This window comes from Palaemon carinicauda, chromosome 32 (genome assembly GCF_036898095.1).
Source record: "Palaemon carinicauda isolate YSFRI2023 chromosome 32, ASM3689809v2, whole genome shotgun sequence".
In the NCBI taxonomy this organism is placed as follows: domain Eukaryota; kingdom Metazoa; phylum Arthropoda; class Malacostraca; order Decapoda; family Palaemonidae; genus Palaemon; species Palaemon carinicauda.
In genome coordinates, this window is record NC_090756.1 from 8,536,627 (window position 1) to 8,548,061 (window position 11,435).

The 11,435-nt window shown below is 34.4% G+C and overlaps 1 protein-coding gene across 1 annotated transcript; it reads left to right on the forward strand.

Moving 5' to 3' along the window:
- Positions 1-7,412: 7,412 nt before the first annotated feature.
- On the forward strand, positions 7,413-8,958 carry LOC137625459 (R3H domain-containing protein 2-like). The gene is made up of 4 exons (XM_068356368.1): positions 7,413-7,492; positions 7,717-7,987; positions 8,156-8,359; positions 8,476-8,958. The coding sequence occupies exons 1-4, from the start codon at positions 7,413-7,415 to the stop codon at positions 8,956-8,958; spliced, it is 1,038 nt and encodes a 345-aa protein (XP_068212469.1).
- The last annotated feature ends 2,477 nt before the right edge of the window (positions 8,959-11,435 follow it).

Here is an 11,435-nt window from a genome sequence, read left to right on the forward strand (position 1 = left end):
TCGGTCTCCAAATCCGCTGCGAAGTCGGAGATATGTGAAACTTCTTGCTTGGTGTTTTTATTATTATTATTATTATTATTATTATTATTATTATTATTATTATTATTATTATTATTAATTTTATTATTATTATGATCATTATTATTTTAATATTATTATTATTATTATTATTATTATTATTATTATTATTATTATTATTATTATTGTTTATAATGACTAAGCTACGACCCTAGCTGTAAAAACAGTATGCTATAAGCCCAAGGGCTCCAACAGGGAAAATATCCCCGTGAGTAAAGGAAATAAGGAAATAAATAAATTACAAAAAAAAGTAATGAACTATTAAAATGGCATATTTTATTTCATATTCAATTATATTTTATGATTAACTATTGTTCATTTCAGTCTGGGAGACAATCTTGTGATATTAACATGCTGTTGTTTTCAATCTTTTAAATTTAGTCTTAACAAAATCTAATTCAAGGTAGTAGATTTGTCGACCTTGTTTAAGCTAATGAAAATTTACGTAATAATAATCAAACTTTTGGATTTTTTTTTTTTCATAGAAATAAGCCAATGATATTTCTACCGGATGTTACATATTATTTATTTGACAGAGTTTTTTTTTGTTATTGTTTTTAAAATTTTTTGATTGTTCATCACTTCAATCGTTTATTTATATACTAATTTCCTTTCCTCATTGGGCTATTTTTCCCTGCCGAAGGTCTTGGTCTTATGTCATCTTGCTTTTCCAAATAGGGTTATAGCTTATCGAGTAATAATGATAATTTTATTAATCTATCTACATTGCATTTTATTCCAAATGAAACAAGAATTTAGTTTCCAGAGATATAATTTTTGCTGGATTTTTACGAAAAAAGTTAAAGCGTTTTTAGATAATATTTATGTAAAATAAGCTGTGGCTCAACACCATATAATATTTTATAATACTATAACAATTAAGCGGCTCCATTAGGCCACCTAGCGGAAGTAAATACAGATGTTATATACGTTTCCAATACGTCGCTTGAATTATTTCTGTAAAATCATAAAAAAATCTTACATTTTTCATTTTTTTTTGGGTGGGGGTGTTTTTTTTATAGCTGTATATATTCCTATTCATTTACATTGTTGTTTTTCCATTTCCCTTAATTAGTGAGCTGGTGTGTGACAATAAGTATTTTTTTTTTTAAAGGAAAGCATTTCTCTTTGTTATGGTAGTACAATATTATTTATACACTCACACACACACACACACACACATATATATATATATATATATATATATATATATATATATATATATATATATGCCATATAGTTTTGATACATTAACGTCTGGATTCTCTTAAGCTTGCCGCACACTGAGCCGGAACGGAACCGCCGCCAAAGCCACCGAAGCCTCAGAACAGAACAGAAACGACGTCCAGCGCGCACACTTAGCCAGAAGCCACAGAACGGAACCAACGCAGAATTTTATATAAACGAAGGAAGTTTTCCTTAATCATAACAGAGTTTTTATTTAATTGATGTTACAATTATTAGATAGTCTGTATATCAATCTTTTATCGAATCCGTAAGCCAGATGTTTGTTTTCAAAAAAGAAAAAAAATAATATTAATAATAATAATAATTATAGTAATCACTCTAAAATTCTTAGTAATAAATCATATGTTCACATCTTTGTTATTAAAGTACATTCGCCAAATTTCTGACATCAGCAAAAAATAAAAAAATAATGATAATAATAATAATACTAAACAATAATAATAAATAATAATCACTCCTAAAATCTTTGTATTAAATCATATGTTTACATCCTTGTTATTAAAATACATTCGTCAAATTTCTGACATCAGAAAAATATTGGTTGCTATCACACTAACCTCCGAATTTCTCAGCAACTCTCTCCAAACAATCGCTGCAGTCGTTCTGCGCATGCACAGCCTGTCAGACGCCACCGACGCTTCAAAAAAATATCTTTCAAAGAATACTGTGTCGGTTCCGGTATGTTCTGGCGCGTCAGTTCCGTTCTGTTCTGGCCCAATGTGCGCAGCCAGGTAAGAATGCATACTTCCGATTTCTATTGGACGTTTCAGTTCTGATCGGGTGCGTCCGTTCGGGCTCAGTGTGCGGCAAGCTTTAACGATCTCGAGATCAGAGCCCCAGGCGAAATCACACAAAGACAAGAGTTTGTGACCGGCCGGGAGTCGAACCCTGGTCTGGTAAACTTGTATAGACAGTGACTTAACCATTTGGCCACGAAGAAAGCTCTTGTCTTTGTGTGATTTCGCCTGGGGCTCTGATCCCGAGGTCGTTAAGAGAATCCAGGTATTAATGTATAAAATAGATATGGCTTATTTGAACATGAAAAACACGTTTAAATGTGCAAAATTTATCATATATATATATATATATATATATATATATATATATATAATATATATATATATATATATATATGAGTGTGTGTGTGTATTTACGTATGTATGTATGCATGTATACTCACACCTGTAATGAGAACAAATCTTAAAAAAAAGGAAAAACATAACTGTCATCGTTAAGAAGAATAGTTAGGACAAAAGGCCACCCTCTCTCTCTCTCTCTCTCTCTCTCTCTCTCTCTCTCTCTCTCTCTCTCTCTCTCTCTCTCTCTCTCTCCTGGAGGGGGGTGGGGCAAGCTGGGTTGAGTGGATGGTTTTTGAAGATTACAGGACGCGTGGACATCAAAAGGAAAATGTGATCCCTTTAAGTTGCGTGTCACACACTCCCTCTCCCTCCCTCTCTCCCTCCCCCTCTCCCTCTCTCTTTCTATTCCTCAATATCAGAGACTAAGAAAGGGGGGAGGGAGGGGAGGTCGATACTGAAATATTTGGAGGGTCAGGACACCGGAGAAATGGGGGGAGGGGGGAGGAGTGTTGAAATATATCAGTTGCTTCTCCTTCAGACTTTGGATTTTTTTAATTTTTATTTTTATACAAAAATGAAAAATGTACATATTTCGTTTGCTGGATTGTTTTGTTTCGTATATATTTTGTATCTCTCTCTCTCTCTTTCTCTCTCTCTCTCTCTCTCTCTCTCTCTCTCTCTCTCTCTCTCTCTCTCTCTCAGGTAGAATATACTAGTATGGAGAAGAGAATCGTATATATATATATATATACACAGTATATGTATGTATGTGATATATATATATATATATATATATATATATATATATATATATATATATATATATACACAGTATATGTATATATATATATATATATATATATATATATATATACACACACATATATATATATACACACATACATATACCTGTATATAATATACATACAAAAATACATACATACACGCACACAACACCAAATGCAGCCGTTTCTAATGCGTTGCGGGGCAAAGGCCGCAGGCATGTACTTATTTATGTCTACCAGCGGATTGGTAATGATCGGAAACTTTTGTCTGATCACTCCCAGCAGACCAACCTAGTATGGGTTTCCCTATCTAGTACAGTTTTGCTGCTGACCATAGCGATACACACGTTTTAATCCAGTTTTTACCAGGTTGTGGAAGGATTTTCATAATCTGGGAGTTGAATCAGTGCATCTTCAGAAGTTCGAAGTTCGAGCCAATGTATTTATGCTAAACAGGTTAATATAAGTCTCTCGTAAATGTTTATACGTATCAAAACTGTTGTATATATATATATATATATATATATATATATATATATATATAGATATGTATATATATATATATATATATATATATATATATATAGATATGTATATATATATATATATATATATATATATATATATATATATATATATATCAGACTTAACACACGTCATCGATAACAGAGATTGAAATATAATCTCATCATACGACAAAAGACACGTGTCACCTCTCAGACTCAATACGTCCCCTATAACAAATTTCAGTGATCGCTCCCCACAATTTATGATAGTCATAATAAAAAGTTCATTAATCTCACTGTATAAAACACATACATTTACATAGATTTTTTCATACAAGATTTGGGTGATATCTGCATGTAAGGGAAAATTATATCATTATGAATCCTGTTCATTAACCCTTTTACCCCCAAACTGACGTACTGGTACGTTTCACAAAACTCATCTCTTTCACCCCCATGGACGTACTGGTACGTTTCACAAAACTCATCCCTGTACCACCATGGACGTACCGGTACGTCCTTGCAAAAAACTGCTATTTACATTTTTTTTTTTTTGCATATTTTTGATAACTTTTAGAGAAACTTCAGGCATTTTCCAAAAGAATGAGACCAACCTGACCAATATATGACGAAAATTAAGGCTGTTAGAGCAATTTGAAAAACATATATATAGCAAAATGTGCTTGAAAAAAAATAACCCCGGGGGTTAAGGGTTGGACAGTTCCAAATAGCCTGGGGGTTAAAAATGATAATATTAATAAACCTTAGATTAAACTGCTCGGTTTATCATATTGTAATTAAATGCTTAATCCAAAAACGAATCAAAATGGTTTAAAAAAAAAGAACATTAAAACACTGGGGGTAAAAAATGATAATATTAATAAAACTGAGATTAAACTGCTCGATTTATCATGTTGTAATTAAATGAATAATCCTAAAACGAATTAAAATCGTTTTAAAAAAGAACATTAAAACGTTTGATGTAATATCCAGAAAAAATAACTATAAATTTAATGAAATGAATTGGTCTTTGAAGATTCGTGTATAGATTTTGTTAAAATGGGGGAAATTCCTCCAATGAATGGTCTCTGGATTTGCTTTGATGGAAAAAGAAATGTAAATAAAAGAATGATTTTTTTGGAGGGGAGTTTGTTGATAATATTAATTAGATGTAGCTGAATTATATATTCAGTGCTTGTTAATGTAATATTAATCGTGATTAGTTTAAGTTGAAATGGGACTATATATGTGATTTTATATTAATTCAAATTAATTTAGGTTAAAATGCGACTATATATGTGTATATACAGAAAGATATAAGTATGATAATCAAAACAGAAATTGTGATTATTTGCATTAAACTTGGTGGAATATATTGTAATTATGAAAAAAATATCAATAACTTTGTTATTATTATTATTATTATTATTATTATTATTATTATTATTATTATTATTATTATTATCTACTGAGCTACAACCATTATTGGAAAAGCAAAATGCTAATAGCCCCAGGGGGTCCAAAAGAAAAAATAGCTCAGTGAGGAAAGGAAATGAATAAATTATATGAGAAAAATGAATAGAAATATATAGAATATACAAGCCCCAGGGGGTCCAACAGAAAAAATAGCTCAGTGAGGAAAGGAAATAAGGAAATGAATAAATTATATGAGAAGTAATGAATAGAAATATATAGAATATTCTAAGATAAGTAATGATATTTGAATAGTTTATTCTTATATAAAACAATTAAGAAAGACTTATATTAACCTGTTTAGCATAAATACATTTGCTCGAACTTTGAACTTCTTAAGATATACCGATTCAACTCCGCTGATTATGAAAATCCTTCCACAATCTGGTCTAAACTGGAATAAAGCTTGTAGAATACCGTGTATTGCAGTGTCAATAATGTCTTTAAATCCTTCCTATAGGCACTAACTGCACCCACTTGTTTAGCCTTCTATTTCAGCTCCGATTCGAAATTCTATCTTCCGCATGGATTAATCACCGAAAATATTGACAGACTTTCTCCATAAACCAATTTTTTTGTGCAGTTGGTGGAGAAAAAAGGACCTAATATGGTTTTCAAAACAAAAATTTTCTATCAAGATTCACAAATAAAATTGTAAGAGTCTTAGAGAGTTAACGAGTCATTATCAATGCTGGAATCTGGAAGTTGACTCACCACTATCTTCTACTTACAATTTTAATGTTACTGTTTAAAATGTTTAATTTTTTCTTGTTTCCGTTCCTCATTGGGCTATTTTTCCTTATTGGGGCCTCTGGGTTTATAGCATCCTGCTTTTCCAACTATGGTTGTAGCTTAGCAAGTAATAATAATAATAATAATAATAATAATAATAATAATAATAATAATAATAATAATCATTCTTTGATTTTTGATAGGGTTCAAATTAATGGCCATTAATTCGCACTAACCACTGAATTTAAACAGATTGTTTATGTAAAAAAAAAAATAGTAAAAAAAGAAAGAAGAAAACGAAAAATTAACCACGTATGTATTCAATCGAGTTGCAAGTTGAATCCATTATAACGTGGTTCAATTTCATGTCCGATTTCCGCGAACTTATCCTCTCAAGGTCCACCTCGAGAAAGGTGTAGTGTTAGCGATAAGTTCAATAACGACTGTGTTTCTCAAAGAACCGATGTAGATCGAGTATTAGATATTTTGTCTTTTGAAGAAACAAGAACATTAGAAGTTTAAAGGTCACTCATGAATGGCAAAGCAAGGAACAGTAACATTGCCTTAACAAGTAGGATAATACCCGAGAGGTTGATCATATAATCGTATGACCCCTCTCTACCTAAGCTAGGACCAAGGAGTGGCATGGCAATGGCTGTTGATGACTTACCAGACAGACCTATAAACTCCCCCAAAGCCACCATCCTTAGCTCACAAAGATGGTGAGGTTTGTAGGGACGAAATGAACTAACGAGTTTGGGCGGGACTCGACCACCAGTTTTGGCGTTCACGAGTCAGGGACGTTACCAACACTAGCCACCACAACACTTTAAAATAAAAATAAAAGAAAAAATATTTGTACTCGAAATTATATTGTAGAAAACACGACACTGGCCGAGTAGAAACTACAAGAAACATTTTGAGTTCGTGTTTATTTTTTTATTTTTTTATTTTTATTTTTTTATTTTTTAGTTTCTTCCATCTCACAGATTTTGTAACAATAACGCTTCTTAAGGTATGAAAAAAGAGTACCATGAGAGAGAGAGAGAGAGAGAGAGAGAGAGAGAGAGAGAGAGAGACGTGTTGGAGTGGAGGAAGAGAAAATATCAAGCAGAGGTTTGGAGTCACACTTGTCCTTAAAGGTCAAGTGTTACTTGACGACTCAAAATATTCCGACTGAGAAGAAGAAGAAGAGGAGGAGGAATGTGTTTACAAGGGCGGGCCATTGTTTTCGTTCACTGGGGTAAATGAGAGAGAGAGAGAGAGAGAGAAGAGAGAGAGAGAGAGAGAGAGAGAGAGAGAGAGAGAGAGAGAGATTGGAGATGAGGGTTTATGCATCTCACAGTTGGGAAATGCTCTGAGAGAGAGAGAGAGAGAGAGAGAGAGAGAGAGAGAGAGAGAGAGAGAGAGAGAGAGAGAGAGATGAGAGAGAGAGAGAGAGAGAGCGCGCTTGATTCTGAATGACACTAATGAATAAGTTTATAAAGATAATTAATATTGGAGATTTTAGTATGACGGTGGAGAGGTTAAATGGCAAATCACAGGTTCGACTCCCAAGCATGATGGAACGACGTATCCCACAGTTAATCTTGTGAGAAATATGTATGCGGTAAGCATTCAACTGCTTCTGGTCGCAGATTGGAGTGTGGCTCGCAACTTTATTCCGAGAACACTGATAGAGAACAGGAGACACAAACCATACTGACTTTACTCCTAGATGTTGTTCTATAGACGACGTTAAAACTTTGAGTTGGAAAAGGGGTTTGTGATATCCCTAACCCTGTGTTACTCCAATCCAGTGTTATTCTAACCCAGAGCTTACACCAATCCAAGGAGTTACCCCAACCCAAGGTTACTCGAATCTAAGGGTTACCCTAATACAAGGGTTACTCCAACCCAGGGAGTTATCCTAACTCAGGGTTACTCCAACTCAGGGAGTTACCCCAACCAGGGTTACTCCGACCCAGGGAGTTACCCCAACCAGGGTTACTCCGACCCAGGGAGTTACCCCCAACCAGGGTTACTCCGACCCAGGGAGTTACCCCCAACCAGGGTTACTCCGACCCAGGGAGTTACCCCAACCAGGGTTACTCCGACCCAGGGAGTTACCTCAACCTAGGTATTACTCCAACCCGGGGAGTTACCCCACCCAGGGAGTTACTCCAACCCAGAGTTACTCCAAACCAGGGAGTTACCCAACTCAGGGTTGCTCCCATCCAGGTAGTTACCCTAACCCAGGGTTACTCCTTCCCAGGAAGTTACTCCAACCCAAAGAGTTGCTCCAACCCAGGGAGTTGCTCCAACAGAGGGATTTACCCTAACCCAGGGTTATTCCAATCCAGGGAGTTACCCCAGCCCAGGTGGTTACCCTAACCCAGGGTTACTCCAACCCAGGAAGGTATCCCAACCTAAGGGTTACTTCAACCCAGGGAGTTACCCCAGGTTTATTCTAACCCAGGTAATTACTCCAACCCAGGGTTACTCCAAAACAGGGAGTTACCCAAACCAGGGTTGTTCCAACCCTAGGTTACCCCAACCCATGGTTACTCCAACACAGGGATTCACTCAACTCAGGATTACTCCAACCCGAGGTCATCCCAACCCAGGGTTACTCCAAAACAGGGAGTTACCCAAACCAGGGTTGTTCCAACCCTAGGTTACCCCAACCCATGGTTACTCCAACACAGGGAGTCACTCAACCCAGGATTACTCCAACCCGAGGTCATCCCAACCCAGGGTTACTCCAACTCAGGGAGTCATCCAACCCAGAGTTACTCCAACACAGGGAGTCACCCAACCCAGGGTTACTCCAACCCTAGGTTACCCCCAAACCAGGGTTACTCCAACACAGGGAATCACCCAACCCAGGGTTACTCCATTCCTAGGTTACCCCAACTCAGGGTTACTCCAAAACAGGGAGTTACCCAACCCAAGGTTGTTCCAACCGTAGGTTACCCCCAACCCACGGTTTCATGGTTACTACAACACAGGGAGTCACCCAACCCTAGGTTACCCCAACCCAGTGTTACTCCAACACAGGGAGTTTTCCCAACCTAGGGGCTACTCCATCCCAGGGAGTTACTCAACCCAAAGTTACTCCAACCCTTTGTTACTCCAACCCTTTGTTACTCCAACCCAGAGAGTTAACCCAACCCATGGTTATTCTAACCAAGCGAGTTACTCCAAACCAAGAGTTACCCCCAACCAAATGGTTACTCAAGCCCAGGAGTTAGGTAGGTCTAGCCCACCCCAACCCCGGGTAACTAAATACCCAGAATGGTAACCACGCCGGAATACATATATGGAATAACCCTTCTCTTTCATAGATATTGTATAGCCCCATATGAATGGTTTAATAGGCTCATAGGTAAGACTCGCCATTCCTAGTAACGGATTCCAGGCCGAGAGGATTGGGAATATATATTCCCATGTAGAATATCACAACCAAACATGTTTGTCATACCAACGCCCCGGGCTCCATTTTGGAATTGCAGGGTTAGACTTCGGATTGGGACATGGTTTATGTATTGAATGTTTTTTGTAATAGGATATTGTGTATGTACTGCTGTTTCTATTCTTAATATAATTTAATTGTTCATTACTTATATTGTAGTTTATTTATTTGCTTGTTTCATTTCCTCACTGGGCTGATTTTCGCTGTTGGGGCTCTTGGGATTATAGCATCCTGCTTTTCCAACTGGGGTTGTGGCTTAGCTGGTAATAATAATAATAATAATACTAATAATAATGATAATAATAATAATAATAATAATTATAATGATAATAATAATGATAATAATAATAATAATTTTATGGAGTATTTTTATCTGATATATATATATATATATATATATATATATATATATATGTGTGTGTGTGTGTGTGTGTGTGTGCGTTTGTGTTTTGTTTACACTTTGAACAACGATATCCGAGCATTTAATGAGGATTCCCATTATATAAAACTCCCGATTGAAAGCGAGTTGCATTATATATAAATACATAAAAATATATCCAGCGCATCTATCTAACGGTCCAATATCAAAGCGTGAACTCTGCCCATGTAAATCTACGTTCAAAATTAATTAATTTGTCACAATAAAAAGTAGATTGAGAGTTTTTTTATCGAAAGGTTTTTTTTTTTTTTTTTTTTTTTTTTTTTTTTTTTTTTTTTTTTTTTTTTGCGAAAAATATATTTTAGCAACTTAGCCATGTGGTTTTTTTCTTTAATAATGTGAGGATGGGATATCTGAATCGTTTATCTAAGCGTTGGATGGGAAGGAAATGATTTGAATTAATATTTTATTTACAGTTTTTTTGTGAAGTGAATGAAGAGGAGTTGGAATATTCAGTGTGTTGAAATATATATGTGTATATATATATATATATATATATATATATATATATATATATATATATATATATATATACATATATATATATATATATATATATATATATATATATATACTTTCATATATATTATGTAAGTTTATATGCACATAAACACACATATTCATATGTATATATGTATTTATATACATATATTTATATGTATATATGTACTTGTATTATACAATTCACACGCACACACACACACACACACACATATATATATATATATATATATATATATATATATATATATATATATATATATATACACACACACATACACACACACTCTCTCGCCTTGACCTGCAACTAAGCTATTAACATGAAACACCTATTTCACAATTCTTTTTTTTTCTTACCTAAAACCCTATCTTACCCATTTTTCCCTTTTCGATTTTTCCCCTCCCAGCGTCAGAAGCTATAAATCTGTGGTGTTTATTTCCCAATCCTATTTGAAATAGGAGATGGTTTTTCCATACACTGGATGGATACAAATTGGGGGAATACCCACAGTTCCTGACGGTTATAGGCGATTTTTTTCTCTTGGCGCCTATTTATTCACGGCCTATTTGTGGTTTGTTTTATTTCTTTTTACGTTATTTTCATATGTTGTGATTTTTTTTCTTTCAATGTAAGAGAAGGGATAAAATTTGGGAATAGGTAAGATTTATATATATATATATATATATATATATATATGTGTGTGTGTGTGTGTGTATATATATATATATATATATATATATATATATATATATGTATACATATGAGATATATATATACTGTATATATATATATATATATATACATATATATATATATATATATATATAGATAGATAGATAGATAGATAGATAGATAGGTATGCGATTTATGTGTTTAGATTTGCAGAGGTAGATTGATAATGCCTTTAAATTATATTCATATATATATAGTCCCTTTGAATGAGAATCTAGTCAACATAATTGATAGGCGTATCCCTTCTCGTGTGCTAAGGTATCGAGTGAAGGACAAACCGTGGTTCAATGATGATTGTAGACGTGCTTATTTGGAGAAACAGGAGGCCTATCATCTTTGGAAGGGGAACAGATCAGATTTGACCTGGAACAACTATACTCAGCTTCGAGCTTTTGCTCTGAGAGTTT